Below are 18,535 nucleotides of genomic sequence, written 5' to 3' on the forward strand. Positions count from 1 at the left end.
ACATTATTGACTCAAAACATGTTTTTAATGTAATAGGTTTTTAATAAGTTTATAAATGTGATAAAATAATTAACTAATTCACAAAAACTGTGTCATGTAAAATCTGAAACAACCACAACACTTGTAAAGGAAATTAGGTCCTCTTTAAACCTCCATGACAAGATATAACCTACACAAAACCAGAAATTCTATGGGGCAAGTAAACCACAACTATCCAAACCAGATAGCTCACAGTAAGCCAGAATCGAACACACCATGGGCCCACACATGCATGAATGCACAGCTCATTGGTGTGAACCACCATTGACCCCTACCCCTCACCTTTGGATCAACAAAGATGGAAAAAGACACCAAAAGCTTATCAATTCTACTACAAACCGCAGTATCCTAGATAAAAGGAATAGTCGCACAGAAGATACCACCCTCATCCACCAGATAAGGTGCTGTCTCCGCTCCTCACCTATCCTTCCCGCTCTTTATCATACCACATCAGCTGGTTGTCATCACCAAAATTATAGAAGCAGAAATAAATGTCACCTGGCAACACTGGAATACTGGATATATTCAAGATCCATAAACTTATCCAGTAGTAAATTCCCATCATCCTCCGAAGTTAAATCAAATTCAGATACCAAAACTCCTTCAAAGGTAAAGGATTTTGCATGGATTCTTAATAGAGTTAATGTCAACAATTTGCTGCTGATTAGAAAAACGTATACAGAACCCCCTCATGATGTGTATGTTTTGGGTTCTGCGAGTAATCAGGACCATACTCATTTATTTGTTCATTGCTCAGGGGTTTGTTTCTTATGGAACAAACTTTTTTGTTGGTTGAGAGTGGGCTTGTCCACGTTCTTTGGAGGTTTTTTTGGTTGATTAGTGTTAGGGGCTCTGGGAGGCAAGCGAATGCAAAAATATTGCAGCAGTCTGTAGTTTTTGCTGTTATACGGGTACTTCACCTGAAGAGAAACGCCCAGATTTTTCAAGATCACGTTTCATCTATTAATTTGATGTGGGATAGGATTGTTATTTCACTTCTATGAGGATTTTATCAACAAGGTGTTTCAACAGTACAATACTACAATTTTCTCAGTTATCCAGCATGACTGCTTGATTATATCAGCTTAATTCCATTTTCTTATTGCATTAGTTTTCTTTTTGGTTTTATTCTTTGCCTTCAATTCTTTTTTAAGGAATTCTCATCCTCCTTGTACATTTTCCTATCTTAATAAATTTCATTTTCTATCTTAAAATAAATAAAAAGACTCCAAAAAGATCATTCTCTGGTTCAAAGCAATCTTCATTCTCCTTCCAACAAATCAGAAGAACCAGTATGCCTCAATCCCGAATCCACCTACAAAGTCAGCTTCAACACTTCAAAAATATTCTTCACTAGAATCTGCCATTGTGCAGCTGATCAATTACCTGTATCCAGAATCTTGTTGGATTCAATGGACCATGTTTCACCAGAGTTGCACAACCTTTCCTATCCCCAGGATTCTTGGTAAAAGAAGCAGCAGCAGCTCAGCCATCACTTGCAGTAGCTCTACAACATACCCAGTGGAAGCAGCAGACTCATTTCAAAGGAGAAGAAACAATACCTACTCAAACTACAATAGCACAAAATGCCTCCATCGGAGCTCATTCTGGAAATGACAATCCAGAACCGTGCATCAAACAGTACTAGTCATTTCAAAAACTACAGTTGTGAGTTCAATTATTTTTTAGACATTTTCCTAAAAGTAACTATTTGCCATTACAATTTTATATAGAACTTTCTAGAAAAAAAAACTAAAGGTCGTCCCCGGGTGTCACGGTCCGCCTTTTTCACACCGTTGTGAAGGGCCGTGCGGCGCTAGCTAAAGCACTCTTGCTTAACTAGCCAGCCTTTTGTTTACCAACATTCATCCACGGAACACTTTCATTAACATTCAATCAGATAGCAGCGGAAATAATTATCAATTCATGAAAGCCGTGGCAACCAAGCAGTAAATATTGAAGCAAACGTAATTCATTAACAAATCCTCCGTTGACATGTTGTACTTAGCGAGGGAGGCAAGTAGGCTAAGCACGTTGACAATTGCTAGTGAGTTTTACAATGATTGATGAACACTCACCCTCCCCTAAAGAGCTTTCTGGGCCATTCTCACTCTGGCACTAGGAAACATCAATGTGACCGAGGAGTCATACTGCCTTATTTGGCTTACAATGAAGTAAATACTGGAAAATAACCCTACACTAGTATTTACATGATGGAAACCCATCCCAAACACACGAGATAAGCGGTCATAGGCAAGCATAATGCCCTGAACAAGCTTAGCCCATGACATTCTCCCCCACTTATGCGGTCGACGACCTCGTAGACTTTTGGCGGTAGGTACACTTCAAATTTGTCCACGAACAGTTGAATATCTTCCGCATAAATCCAGCTGATTTCTTTGTCATCAAGGCGCTTCCACTTCACTAGGAACTTCTGCCGCTTCTTCCTTGAGGATATGAACTTTCTGCCTGCAAGGATCTCTTCAACATCATGTCTGTCAGGTTGCACTGTCTTCAACTCTGCGCTGTTTGACTGACTTCTGCTCAGGTCATTGGTGTTGGCGTTGAATGGCTTGAGGCAATTGACATGAAATTGCGGTTTTCTCTGTTGATCTGCCCCCTTATTCATCTGCTTAGAAGCTTTCTCCAGATAGGCTTGGGCAAACTCTACATTCTGTCCTCCTTCACTGGTGAAGATGTACACCCTGGGACTCTTTCGTCTGTACGGCTCGCCCACTGTGTGAGGTAACAGTGGCAGCTGGTCTGTAACAAGCTCAAAAGGGCTCTTTTTAGTTGTTGAGCACCTTTGGGCGTTGCCACAGAACGGAGCCACATCAAGTAGTTGCACGCCATTCTCCTGGTTGTCGTTGACAAAATGGCGCAAGTACTCATCTAGTAGCTCTCTGAATCTCTTCATCTGTTCGTCTGTCTGTTGATGATAACTCGAAGAGATGTAAAGATGTGACCTGAATATCCTGAAAAACTCTGTTAAGAAGTTGTCAGTGAACATTAAATCTTGGTCACAAATAATAACTTGGGGAAAACCCCAATGTTTCACAATAGTCACAAGGAACAATTGTGTCGTCCCCTCTGCCGAACAGTACTTTGGTGCGGCCATGAAAGTACCATACTTCTTCCGCTCCCCCTTGTCTTGTTGGCAAGTGAGACAAGTTTTGGTATAATTAACCACATCATCCCGCGTGTGCGGCGAATAATACCTCCCCAGTAGTCCTGTCATTGGAGTCATTCTCCGCGAATACCCCTTAACGAACTTCCTGCAGCATCCAGTAAGGCCAAGAAAGGAACGCAACTCCTTCACCGTCGTGGGAATCTTCCATTCTTGAACCATCCTTACCTTCTCCATACCCCTCCGGATACGACCTTGTTCAACGACTTGACCAAGGAATTTGTTGCTCCGCCGAGCGAAAGAGAAATTCTCCTTCTTCACATTCAGACTGTTTCCCTTCAGCCTGTCGAACACCTTCCGTAGATGCTCTTCATGTTTCCTCTGAAACGACACCGATGCTCCCAACGGTGTTTTGGAAGGGCGAACACATCCCGCTTCCACTTCATCAAGCTGTTTCCCCAACTCTACTATCTCTCGAGGCGCAATCCAACATGGCCTTTTAGCAGGTGGTTTCACTCCTGATAACAACTTGATCTCTTGCTCCACAGTCCGTCGTGAAAGCAAATTTTGAGGTAGCTTATCCGGCAACACCTCCTTATCCTCATCCAACACCGCTTGGATGGGCGTAGGCTCCAGCTCTTGGCCTACTTCTTTGTCTACCACCACCGTGGCTAGACGTGTCTGCTCACCCTGACCCAATCCTTCATTGAGTTGTATGGCTGAAAGGGACTTCCCTTCGTCTCCTTTCGTTGCAACGACTTGCACCATGCACGAGTGATCTCCCATCAGACACAGGGAACCAGCCGAAGGCATCAGCACTGCCCTCGTCCCCATTAGGAACTCCATTCCTAGAATGACTGGATAGTCATCCAATGGCACCGCTGTGAAATTCGCATGACCTTCCCACTGTCCAAGCTTTATCACCACTTGCTTGGCTACTCCCAGAGTAGGCTGGGCTACAGAGTTAACTGCTTTCACGCGTCCTGTATCCTTCTCTAAGGATAAGTTGAGTCTTCCTGCTTCCAACTGCGAAACAAAATTATGAGTAGCTCCCGTATCCACCATAGCGCGAGTACTCTTCCCATTTATCCTCAAGTCCACAAACATTAACCCTTTTGCTCGTGTAACTTTCGGTATTTTGGCCTGCTTTTCCAATGCGTTCACTAACCGCACTGAACCCACCCTCGGGGCTTCATCCTCTTCCCCATCGTCTTCCACTGCCTGTTCTACAATGGAAGCCTGTAAGGCATTAAGTGATGCTTTGTGAGGGCACTAAAAACTCGATGAGGACCTCAACACAAGAAACACTCAATTTTACTTTTCCCCTTTCCATTGGGTGTGTTGAACCCTCGAGACGACGAAGCTTCCTGTGAGGTTGATGAATTAGGGTCGGCTCCCCCACTCTTGGGTTTGCCATTCTTGAAAGACTTTCCACCGTTTCCCTCTCCGCCAAACCGTTTGGACGAAGTGGTCTCATCACCAGCGTAGTCTGTCAAGCGTTCTGCAGCCGCTTGTGCAGTTGACAAGTCTTGAACCCTTTGTCTATGAAGTTCAGTCCTTGCCCACGGTTTCATCCCCTCTAGAAAATAGAACAACTTGTCCTTCTCCAACATATCCCGAATATCCAACATTAAAGCAGAAAATTGTTTCACATAGTCACTGATTGACCCCGTATGCTTGAGATCTCTCAGTTTTCTCCTTGCATTATACTCAACGTTCTCAGGAAAGAATTGGGCCTTGAGCTCTCTCCTCAAGTCTGCCCAACTATCAATCACACAGCTTCCATTTTCAATTTCTCTGTACTTGGTACGCCACCACAGTTTGGCATCACCAACCAAGTACATGGTCGCAGTATCCACCTTTGCCTGTTCTAAGGCCATCCTCACAACGCGAAAGTACTACTCCACATCAAACAAGAAGTTCTCTAACTCCTTGGCATCTCGGGCACCCCCATACGTCCTGGGTTCTGGCACCTTGGTCTTGCTAACTCCCGGAGTGTTGGAGTTCCCCATTGCAAGAACCATCACATTTACCTTTGCATCCAGATCTGCCATCCGGGCTTGCAAAGTTTCCACAGTGTGGCGAAAGTCCTCTGACATGTTGCCTATCAAACCTGCTTGATGTTTTTGTGATCCCCTCACTTCATCAACAAGTTCTCTCATCTGGGCCACCTCCGCGGCCATAGTGTTGGTTGACTCTTCAACCTGTGCTTCCAGCACGCTGATCCTCTTAGCATTGTTTGGTGCCATGGTCACTTACCAAAGCTTTCCAAACCCAACAACGAAGGTAATCGAATTCACGTAGCAACTCAACCTTGGGCTCTCACCAAGTGTCACCGACTTGGGCTCTGATACCAAATGTCACGGTCCGCCTTTTTCACACCGTTGTGAAGGGCCGTGCGGCGCTAGCTAAAGCACTCTTGCTTAACTAGCCAGCCTTTTGTTTACCAACATTCATCCACGGAACACTTTCATTAACATTCAATCAGATAGCAGCGGAAATAATTATCAATTCATGAAAGCCGTGGCAACCAAGCAGTAAATATTGAAGCAAACGTAATTCATTAACAAATCCTCCGTTGACATGTTGTACTTAGCGAGGGAGGCAAGTAGGCTAAGCACGTTGACAATTGCTAGTGAGTTTTACAATGATTGATGAACACTCACCCTCCCCTAAAGAGCTTTCTGGGCCATTCTCACTCTGGCACTAGGAAACATCAATGTGACCGAGGAGTCATACTGCCTTATTTGGCTTACAATGAAGTAAATACTGGAAAATAACCCTACACTAGTATTTACATGATGGAAACCCATCCCAAACACACGAGATAAGCGGTCATAGGCAAGCATAATGCCCTGAACAAGCTTAGCCCATGACACCGGGCCATAAGGCTCCACACTTTGCGAGGGCGAGGTTAAGGGGAGGAGTGTACGCAGTCTTACCCCTAATTTTATGCAGAGAGACTGTTCCCTAGACTCGATCCTATGAGCAACCAGTCACAAAGGAGCAACCTTACCGTTGATCCAAGGCCTGCCCTCTTCTTGGAAAAAAAAAACTGTTAATACTAAATAGTTTCTTCTAAAATTATACAAAATGAGAGCCAAATTTCCCACAAGATCAAAATTAAACCCAAATCTAAATTCTAACCACCATGCATTCATGACCTAACATGACACAAAGCTAATAACCTCAAATGTTAGATAGCATAGACCATCACCATAGTTTTGATGTCAAAACATTACAAGATGCAGATATAAGACAACAATCAATAAGCATGTTGAGATGCAAATAAAGTAATTAATGGAGTGGAATCAATGCTACTTTCCTTCTTCTGGAGGGAGAGATGGGGATAATTACAGAATGAGGAACTAACACATGGCATACCTTCATGATTGTCAAATCATCCATTTGACCATCACTTGTTCTATTCGTCAACATTCCCAAAGCATTTCTCATGGATATCTGCATTGCCGCTTCAATTTCTTTGGAAGATTCCCTGGCTGTTGAATTGGCAGCAGCAACAACAGTTGCAACAGTTCCTAATTTTGCTGCACCAGTCCCACTTAAGGAATTCACAGCTTCTTTATGGGCTTTTAGAACCAACTGTGTTGCCCTGATTATCGCCAGAAAAGGATTAAATTACAAGGAAAAATACACAATTGCAATAACTATAAATTTTGTAGTTGATCTAGTCTTCCAAAGCAATGAGGGCACGTTCAGTACCAAAAACAAGAGCAAGGAAATAAGAATTAGTTACTAAACACCTTCAACATCACGTGAGGAGACAATTTGATAATAGATAACACCATCAGCAAACCAATTTGATGTAATATATCCACATCTCACCAAGTCAACAATCTTAGCAATGTAGAAACACCTAAATACTTAATAAACCTTTTCCAATTATCTTGTACTGTAAGATTACCTAAGCCTAAGTGAGGCAACGCAGCAGGCAAATCATTAATTTTGTAAATCAAAAAGCTTGCAAGATAAGACATTTAAACAAATAAAATAATGCAGTTGCCCATGTGATGTTGTTAGATTACCTAAACCTAACGCAGGCAACACAGCATGCAAATCATTAATTTGGTAAATCAAAAAGCTTGCAAGATAAAGACATTTAAAAAAATAATAAAGGGAACAAAAGTACACAAATAACAATGATTCATTTGAAATCAAACGTAAATTCCAACAATTGGCAGCCCAGGAGACAAAGGCATGCAAATGCTGGGTTTTGGAATGTTCTTTATATGCATCATTACCCTTTTAGGCAAAGAGGCTGTTTGGCTGTTTCCGCAACTTAACAATTAGCCAATGCCCGCCCTCAATTATAAAGTAAAATCGCCCCCCAAAAAAATATCAACATGCCAATATCTTACAATAGGAAAAACGTAAAAAACTGTAGTCACTTTTTGGATGAAAACAAACATTTTGATAGAGATAAAGAGAAATAACTTCAATTTAAGTTCTTTCTTTGGCCCAATTATTGATTAGAAGATTTAGCTTGTATGAATCACTATTGGTTTGATACCAATAATGGCAGTGCAGTATTACAGCAAAGCATACATTATACAAGGACAGAAACCAAGGCAAGTTAGGTGGCAAGGACAATCCTATTCCAGCTCGTTTCTCAGAAAAATCATCCCCATAAAAAAAGATCTCACAAGTGGCAAAATTAGAATTCTACAGGACTCATTTAACATCTTAAATTTTTTCAAGTATATAGGTTTGATACTAAGTTTGTAACTGATAACACACACAAAACCCAAAAAAATCTTGCATTACAATTAATTGTAGTCATTCATGTAAACGTAGGATTTTATTAAGCATTGCTGTTTTGCCTTATTTCTGAAAACTTTTCTCTTTTTCTTTTTTTTTTTTTTTTGGAGTTTGAAGATCAGAACAGGGATCCCAATATGTTGAAGCACAGGGCAAGATTAATTTTGGAAATTTTTATGCGGATTTATGGTTTTGTATGTATGTCACTTTTTGGGACAAGCCTAAGAACTGGGGATGACATTGAGCTTCTGTGCCCCCCCCCCCCCCGGCTCCACCTTTTCTCCTCCTATCTAATTATTTTTTCCACTTCTTCTCTTCTCTTCATGTACTTTCTTTCTCTTCAGCACTTAATCTCTCTCTCTCAAACCCAAGAATTCCAAATTTTAATGTACATCATCATGATCAATAAAAGCTAAACTGCACCTAACCAGAAGGCCCCAAAGGGGAGCCAACCCAAGTACAAAAATTATTTACATGATAAAAATCAACTAAAACTAAAACAAACTCTAAAACTTGTTGTCCAACCATCCTTTCAAGTCCACTATACCAACAGTTCTCTTTAACCACCTATTTTTAAGCACTAAAAGTAAAGACTCCTCCTCCAAAAAAGCTCTCCTATTCCCCTCCCCCCCATACTAACCGAAAAATGGCGAGAGGGATCAAAGATAGGACTCTCTTTCTTTCTGTGCAAGTATGAACACCCATGCAGAGTAGCTGACCACTGAAGATCCTGCAACAGCCAATGGATACTGACTAAACAAGCCAGATCCCCAATAGAGTTTTAGTGCAAGAACACAAATAAAAAGGGGTCACACCATTTCTACTGAACTCTTACAAAAATAGCATCCATGAACCATAGTCGTCCCTCTTCTTTGAATATTTTCCATGACCAAGCTGAAAAAAAAAAAAAAAAAAAAAGGCATTCTGGCGGAAGCACGGGTGTTCCATAATGCAGAGCAAGTCAGAGAATCCAGACAAATCCTCATCTCCCAATCTTGTGTATCTCATACAAAAGATGCATCCCAAAATATGGAGCCATTAGAAGGATGGACATATGGACTAATCAAGGCATCATTAACTCCTTATCCCCAGCCAATAAAAATAGATCTGGATAGTAGTCTTTTAAGGATGTTTCCCTACACCACCTGTCACAAATTGCAACAAAAAAGAAATTAGATACACTGTTAGCCCTAGTGGCTAAGGCTTCTCATTCCAGTTGGTTTTGATGATAACAACCCATTAATGACCCTTGGGTTACCTAATCTACATTCCCAAATTAAGTTCAGGTATACCGGTCAACACCAAACCAAGCACAAGGTTCAGACATTTATTAAGGAGGCAATGAGCAAAGGCCTTTACCAAAGCACATACATGAAACACCCGAAGCACAGCCAACCAGAGCATACATGAAGTCTTTTGTTTGTTTACATATTTGTAGGGTTGTGTGAGAGGAAGGAACTACTTTGTAACTCTTGTGCATGTGATGTGTATAAGGATACCTTGCAAGAGCTAAGCAATTGCATATGCATTTAGTTCATATCAGTTTAGAACATTAAAACCGAGTTAATACTTGCATACCGAGTCACACCATTGCATAAGATGTCAAAAAAGGTTTTCAAATATGATTAATTAACCAAGACATCTTATACTTCGTCAAAACTACATTAGGACAAGGTTGGATTTTAATTAGAACAAACCCACTTCATTTGAACTTGTCCTAGTACATTTAGAGACTTATTTGTGTAGTAAAACAAGTGACTCGTCGTGAACAGGGGACTTGTCGACTAGCGCAAGGCACTCGTCGACTAGGAGATCCCGAGGCCTAACTGAGATTGCAGAGGTGAATCGTCGACGAGAACAGGGGAATCGTCGACTAGTGTATGCAGGTGACTCGTCGACAAGAACAGGGCACTCGTCAACTAAGAGATCCCGAGACCCATCTATGACTTGCAGAGTAGACTCATCGACGAGAACAGGACACTCATCGACTAGTGCATGTGTGTGACTCATCGACTAGTGACTACGGCAGAGAGAAATTTAATACGCGATAACGGCTAGTTTTTGCCTTGTCTTGTCTCCATTAATGCCCAACGACTTGCTCGTCTTCTTGGCCATATATAAACCCCATTAGCATTCATTAATAATATTGATTGAGCATTGGTTGTTGAGAATATTCATTGTGCATTCATTCTAGGTTTCGCATTTGCTCTCAAGCTCTCTTGCACCTTATTCTTGTTTACACATCATTTGCAAAAGAGAGTAGTGTGAGGTTTCTACTTGTAATATCAACTCAAGAAGGAACATTTCGAGTTGTATCTACTTGCTATTGATTCATTGTACACCTGGAGGTTCTTTGTGAACCATTGTAAAGTGATTCTTGGTAAACACCTTGGTTGAGCTCTTAGTGAGTAGCTGGGAGTGGTTCCCTTGTTGTAAAGGCTTTCTCCGTCTTGAAAGGAGGTCAAATAGTGGATTTGGGAATCCATGAGTTGGTCTCAAGGCGTGGACGTTGGCTTGGTGCTGAACCACGTTAAATCGTTGTGGTTAGCTTTTCTCTCCCTCATCTATTTATTTGCTTGTGTTTTTTCGCTTTGAAATAATTGTGATATATTTCACTTGCTTCTTGCCGAGTTATTTTATTTTGTAGAAAATTTACATATCCGCGAAAATCGTCTACTCACCCCCCCCCCCCGGGCGCTAAATGCACACACGGGCCAACAAGTGGTATCAGAGCCAGTCGCTAGACCTTCAGAGCAACATCTAGAACGCAAAGATCATGGCGGATATGTTTTCCCAAGGACAATTTGTTGATCGTCCACCAAAGTCCAACAGAAGAAACTACTCTGCATGGAAGGACCGAATGGCAATCTTCATCCAATCATACAACTTGAAAATGTGGAATGTGATCACCCAAGGAGATTACGTGTTTAAGGATGACAAAGGTGAGCTCAAACCAATCAAGAAGTTGTCGGACACAAAATCAAGGTTAGTTCAACTAAATTACAAAACAAAAAAATTTTCACTATTGTGCTGTAAGTGATGAAGAGTACAACCGTATTTGCGGATGCAACAACGCAAAGGAAATGTGGGAAAAGTTCCAGGTAACGTATGAAAGTACATCTCAAGTTAAAAAGTCAAAAATTTATATGTTAGTTAAAGAATATGAAATGTTCAAAATGGAAGAAGGTGAGTCAATTACTTCCATGTTTACACGATTTACACATATAACAAATGGCTTGAAAGCACTTGGTAGGGAATACTCTACGGAAGACAATGTGCAGAAAGTGCTTCGTTCATTGCCGGAATCGTGGCATGCAAAGTCCACAGCCATTGAAGAAGCGAAGGATCTTTCAGAGGTCACACTTGATGAGCTCATTGGGTCTCTCAAGACATATGAGATCAAAAAGAAAAATGCTACACTTGAAGTGGAAAAACCGAAAAAGGCATCGGGATAGCCTTGAAGGCAGCAAGTCAAAAAGTAATTGTGGAGGAAGAAGAAGAGAATGACAATGAAGATGAAGTAGCTCTCCTCACAAGAAGATTTAGAAAGTTTTTGTTGAACAAACGGGTTGGTAAGCAAAAGGAGAAAGGAGAATCAAACATAAGGTGTTACAATTGTAAGAAGACCAGACACCGAATGGCTGATTGCCCACAATTCAAAAACAAAGGCAACAATTAGCAAGGAGACAAGAAGAAGTACAAAGATATAAATACAACCAGATGATACAAGCTGAACGGAACTTCAACCGATGGAGAAAACGAAGAAGAAGTTGCAAACTTTTACTTCACGGCAGATGAGCTAGATGAGGAAAATGCAAGAGAAAAGAGATATGTCTTTGTTCTGCTTTAAAGGAAGAAAATGCATCTTTGCATACAAAAATTGAAAAACTTGCGAAAAATTCTCAAATAGATCATGAGTTTTTTCAAAAGAAAATCGAAAATTTGAAAAACCAAATTGATGAAAGCTTTAAGGAAAACTTGCCCTTGAAGAAGGAAATTGAGGACCAAAGCAAAATCATTTATAAGTTTACCAATGGAAAAGAGAATTTTGACAAATTACTTGGAGTTCAAAGATTTGAGATTTTCAAAGGTTTAGGTTATGGCTTTTCATCATCCAAATCTACTGGTTTTACAAATCTACGTGTCAAAAGAAACTCATTACCAAACAAAAACCCAACACCCAAACCAAACCCTTTGCATGTTAATAAAACTTGCTTATACTGTGAGAGAAAGGGTCATGTACGATTCACTTGTCCTTTTAGAGGAAACAGAGGAAAAGAAAAGAAGTACGTGTGGGTGATCAAGAATTCTAACCCCGTAGGACCCAAGGAAAATTGGGTACCAAAACAAATCACCTAACTTTATTTGCAAGTTTGCTTGAAGACCTCTTCGATGAAGAACAAGTGGTTCCTTGACAGTGGGTGTTCAAGGCACATAACGGGAGACTCCAACAAATTTGTCTCTCTCAACTTCAAGAAAGAAGGGTTCGTGACGTTCGGAGACAACGCCAAGGGAAGAATCATCGGTAAGGGTAAAATAGGTAATTCATTTCTTTCCATTGAAAATGTTGCACTTGTTGACACACTTAAGCACAACTTATTGAGTATTAGTCAGCTATGCGATAAGGGACTCATTGTTATATTTCAGTCCACCCAATGCCTAATAAATGATTTGAATGGAAATACTATACTAGTAGGCAAACATGAATCAAATATCTACACTATTGAATTTGATGATATAAATTCTTGTGATGTTAGATGTTTGGCTGCTACAAATGAATCTAGTTGGTTATGGCATAGGAGGCTTGGTCATGCTATTATAGATTTATTGCATAGTTTATCTACTAAAGATCTAGTTAATAGCTTACCAAAGGAAAACTATGTCAAAGACAAAGTTTGTAATGCATGTCAATATGGGAAACAAATTAAATCGTCATTCAAAAACAAGAAATTGATTTCTACAACTAGACCTCTTGAGTTAATACACCTTGATTTATTTGGGCCAAATGATGTAGCAAGCATTAGCGGTAAATTGTATGCGTTTGTGATCGTTCATGATTTCTCCAGATTTTCTTGGGTTATATTTCTTGCAAACAAAAGTGATATTTGCAATGCTATCAGTCATTTTTGTGGAAAAGTTCAAAATGAAAAAAGGAATGCCTATTGTTAACATTAGGAGTGATAGGGGAAGAGAATTTAAAAACAAAGAGTTAAAAGATTTCTGTAATGAAAATGGTTACTCATACAACTTCTCCGCACAAAAAACTCCACAAAAAAATGGAGTAGTTGAAAGAAAAAAACCGAACTCTCCAAGAAATGGCTAGAACAATGTTCAATGAACATAGGCTTCCAAAATATATTTGGGCTAAAGCCGTTAGTATAGCTTGCTACGTTAGCAACCGTGTCATCATTAGATCCAAAATAGGCAAAACCCCATATGAGATATGGAAGGGTAGGAAACCCAACATCTCACACTTTAAGGTTTTTGGTTGTAAATGCTTCATTCTAAATGATAAAGATCACCTAGCAAAATTTGACTCAAAATCTAATGAAGGGATCTTCCCAGGGTATGCAATAAACAGTAAGGCCTATAGAGTATTTAATAAAAGAACCCAAACTGTTCAAGAGACAACTCATGTTGTTTTTGATGAATCCAACCCATATGCACCCAAAGCAACATTTGACTTGGAAGAAGATGATCAAGTAACTATCATGAGAATTGAAAAGGAACTTGAACAACTCAAGATAAATAACGAACAAGAAGAAAGTTCCCAAGAAATCAAAAATGATCATCAAGAGTCATCACCTCCGGAAGAATCTGTAGAAATAGATCAAGAACTCCCTAGAGCTTGGAAATTTGTTAGAAACCAACCAACTGATCTCATCATAGGAAATCCATCTAAGGGAGTCAATACTAGATCACACCTGAAAAGTGGATGCAATAACATAGCCTTCGTATCCCAAATTGAACCCAAAAATTTTAATGAGGCTGAAAATGATGAAAATTGGATCATTGCCATGCAAAAAGAACTTGACCAATTCGAAAGAAACAAAGTATGAGAATTGGTTCCTAAACCCAAGGACAACGATAATAGGCACAAAATCGGTGTTTAGGGATAAGAAAGATGAAGATGGTAACATTGTGAGAGACAAAGCAAGGCTAGTTGCACAAGGGTATAACCAATAAGAAGGTATTGATTATGATGAAACTTATGCCCCTGTAGCAAGACTTGAGGCTATTAGGATGTTACTTGCATTTGCTTGTTTCAAAGACTTTAAACTATTTCAAATGCACGTCAAGAGTGCATTTCTAAATGGATATATTAATGAAGAAGTATATGTTAGACAGCCCGCAGGTTTTGAGAGTCATACTCACCCTGAACATGTATTTAAACACTCAAAAGCCCTATATGGACTTAAACAAGCACCAAGAGCATGGTATGAACGTAAGTTTCTCTTGGAAGATGGTTTCACAAGAGAACAATTTGATACTACCTTGTTCTTAAAACATTAGAGAAATGACATGCTTGTCGTACAGATTTATGTAAATGATATCATTTTGGGTGCTACAAAGGAAAATATGTGTAAAGAATTTGCCTGAACTATGCAGGAGACATTTGAGATGAGTATGATGGGCGAATTAACCTTCTTCCTTGGCTTACAAATTAAATAGTTGAAAAATGGAATATTCATAAATCAAGCTAAATACGTAAAAGATATGCTCAAAAAGTTTGGTTTGGAAATGGGAAAAACAAAAACAACTCTAATGAGCATAACAACAAAGCTTGATAATGATGAAAACAGTAAAAAGGTTGACCAAAAACTATATAGAGGGATGATTGGCAGTCTTCTTTATCTGACCTCCAGTAAGCCAGACATCATGTTTAGCGTTTGCCTACGCGCCAGGTTCCAATCATGTCCCAAGGAATCCCACCTAAATGCCATTAAGAGAACCTTCAAGTATCTGGCAGGTACACATGACTTAGGGCTCTTCTACTCGAAGAGCAACCCATTTGATCTAACCTGCTATTCAGATGTTTATTATGGGGGATGCAAAACCAATAGGAAGAGTACTAGTGGAACGTGTCACTTTCTTAGACACTCTCTTGTTTCATGGTTTTGCAAGATGCAAACCTTAGTTGCCCTTTCAACCACCGAGGCTGAATATACAGTAGTTGGTAGTTGTTGTGCTCAAGCGTTATATATGAAGTAGCAACTCGAGGATTTCAAAGTTTTAGCAAAAGGAACTCCAATTCATTGTGATAACACTAGCACCATAAACATCTCGAAAAACCCGTGCCTGCACTCTAGGACTAAACATATCAAAATCCGGCATCACTTCATTTGAGACGATGTGCAAAAGGGGGACATTGAGCGAGTATACGTTAACACCGAAAATCAATTAGCGGATATTCTTACAAAACCCCTAAATGAGGAAAGATTCAACAAAATTAGACATGAGTTGGGTATGTGCACCTTCAAGGACTTTTGTTAAAATACCCAAATCATTCTTGGTCTTTATTGGCTCAAATTTGAAATTACAAGGCAGCAATTTTTACTACACACTCGTCGACGAGCCAGAAGCTCTCGTCGACGAGTAATAAAGAGCCACTCGTCGACTAGCATATATCACACGTCAACGATCAATAAAGAGGCACTCGTCGACTAGCTTGCGCCACTCGTTAACGAGTCCTGACGAGCAAATTAAAATTCCAGCGCCTAGAACAAAAACCCTTCAAGCCCTAAAAACCCCAACTCTCTCCCATTTCCTCTCTTATCAACCATCTGAGCCCTAGTCTCTCATCCCAACATCTTCAAGCCCTATAACAAACTCCATGGCATCACTCTCCAAGAGAAAAGCCGCCGGCTCTTCCCAACAACCTGAGATTGGCGAGGGTTCTTCTCGAAACCCCACCTCTGAGCAAGCACGCAAAGAAGCCAAAGATGCAGGCATGCAATTTGTGTCTTCAAAGGCTGAGTACCGATACAACAACGACATCTGTAAGCAGAATATAGTATTCGAAAAGATCGTTCCATTAAAATTTCTTAAGGATAACTTCTCTACCTTGTTAGACAATATCAAAGTTGTAGGATGGGAAACTTTGTTTACTTTGGATGAGCCTGTCTATGTTGAATTAGTTAGGGAGTTCTACGCAAATTTTGTTCCATCATCTTGAGGTTGTGCAGCTTACTCCACCGTTAGAGGGAAAATCATTAGGTTAACTGATCAAACCTTTTCTAAGGTCTTATCTTGTGAATTTTACCCTGTTCAAAGCCTTCCCAAGGCAATGTGGCCTACGGGCTATGACTGGTTTGACTCACACGATGCATTGAAATTAGTGACAAGCAATCCGGATATTCCTGAAATACCAAAACCGAAATCTAAGGAACTAACAGTCGAATTTAGAGTTTTACATCATATGATTACCTACAATTTCTCGCCGCGACAAGGCGGGCGAGACTGGGTAACGCTCAGCAACATCTTTGCTATGTTTTGTCTATGGAATGGTCGGGGAATATATTTGCCAACTGTCATTGCTCAGCATATGGAAGAGAGTTTAAAAAGGAAAAAAGGGTGTTCGCCATATGGACGTTTGCTTACCAAATTCTTTGATCATTTCGAAATTATTCAAGCCGACATGCCTAGTGTAGTACCTTCTCCGGAAGACATTTACACTGACGCCACCCTTCATAGGATGCACTTTGTGAGGGGTGATCAGGACAGGATTTGGAGGAATTCTGCAGAACTTGTTGGCAAACCAGAAGACAAAGTGGAAGCCGCTATGGAAGCAGACACGGCAGCCGAAGGACAGATCGTTCCTAATGCTCCTGAGGCACAACCGACTGATCCCATTTTGGAGCACCTTGACAGACTTGAGCTAAAAATGACGTCCATGCGGCAGGAACACCGTGCAGTCGTTCAAGCTCAAGAGGCTCACATGACTCATGCCAATTCTAGTTTAGCTGCTATTCTTGAGCATCTCCGCCGCAACCCATAGGGTCCTCTCGTTTCTTTTTCATGATGGCAAAAGGGGAGAAGAAATTGTGTTTTAGAAAGATTTGTTTTGGAAGAAAGTTAGGAAGGAAGGTTAGGAAGGGAGAACAGAATTTTCGTATTAAAAAAAAAAAAAAGAAATATTGTATGGCTGACTAACATACTCACACTTATGGTTTTTGTATGTACTGTGTTATGAATCTGGCGTTGTTCCACTATCTAGTGAGCATGATACATGCTAATGAAAAACAACTTTTAATGGATTCCGTTGTACTCAACTGATGTTTTATGATTAATACTCGTTGCTTAATTTGATTGCCTACTGACTGTTGAACTTCTTGTATTGGACATACTGAACTGCTTGTGTTGGACATACTAAACTGCTTGTGTTGACATTGGGAATGTTGCTAAACTGTACTATCGATATACTGATTTCTTTTGAAAAAATGCTTTCAAATCATGCATAGAGTGCATATAGTTAGGGGAGGAATTTTTCAAAATTTTTCAAGCATGTATGCATATCTTGAGGGGGAGCATTTTTAAGAAAAATCTTTCAAAAGAACACCAATGGTTTGCCATCATCAAAAAGGGGGAGAATGTTAGCCCTAGTGGCTAAGGCTTCTCATTCTAGTTGGTTTTGATGATAACAACCCATTAGTGACCCTCGGGTTACCTAATCTACATTCCCAAATTAAGTTCAGGTATACAGGTCAACACCAAAGCAAGCACAAGGTTCAGACGTTTATTAAGGAGGTAATGAGCAAAGGCCTTTACCAAAGCACATACATGAAACACCCGAAGCACAGCCAACCAGAGCATATATGAAGTCTTTTTTTTGTTTACATATTTGTTGGGCTGTGTGAGAAGCAGGATCTGCTTTGTAACTCTTGTGTGTGTAATGTGTATAAGGATACCTTGCAAGAGCTGAGCAATTGCATATGCATTTAGTTCATATCAGTTTAGAACATTAAAACCAAGTTAATACTTGCATACTGAGTCACACCATTGCATAAGATGTCAAAAAAAGTTTTCAAATATGATTTATTAACCAAGACATCTTATACTTGGTCAAAACTACATTTAGACAAGGTTGGATTTTAATTCGAACAAACCCACTTTATTTGAACTTGTCCTAGTACATTTAGAGACTTATTTGTGTAGTAAAACAAGTAACTTGTCAATGAGAACAAGGGACTCATCGACTAGTGTATGAAGGGGACTCATCAACTAGTGCAGGGCACTTGTCGACTAGTAGATCCCGAGGCCTACCTGAGATTGCAGAGGTGACTTGTCGACAAGAACAAGGGAATCATCGACTAGTGTACGCAGGTGACTCGTCGACGAGAACAGGGCACTCGTCGACTAGGAGATCCCGAGACCAGTCTAAGACTTGCAGAGAAGACTTGTTGACGAGAACAGGGCACTCGTCAACTAGTGCAAGTGTGTAACTCATAGAATAGTCCATGGACTCGTCAACTAATGACTGCAGCAGAAAGAAATTTAATACGCAATAACGGCTAGTTTTTGCTTTGTCTTGTCTCCATTAATGCCCAACGGCTAGCCAACAACTTGCTCGTCTTCTTGGTCATAAATATA

General features: G+C 40.2%; 1 protein-coding gene across 1 annotated transcript in view; it reads right to left on the minus strand.

The window, feature by feature from the left end:
• Positions 1 to 18,535, minus strand: part of LOC131148896 (uncharacterized) — a 75,085-nt gene that overhangs the window by 46,496 nt on the left and 10,054 nt on the right. Inside the window, exon 7 of the mRNA XM_058098856.1 lies at positions 6,551 to 6,779. Coding sequence (XP_057954839.1) covers positions 6,551 to 6,779 — 229 coding nt within the window. The remainder of the gene's footprint in view (positions 1 to 6,550; positions 6,780 to 18,535) is intronic.

The sequence above is a fragment of the Malania oleifera genome, chromosome 2 (genome assembly GCF_029873635.1).
Source record: "Malania oleifera isolate guangnan ecotype guangnan chromosome 2, ASM2987363v1, whole genome shotgun sequence".
NCBI lineage: Eukaryota > Viridiplantae > Streptophyta > Magnoliopsida > Santalales > Ximeniaceae > Malania > Malania oleifera.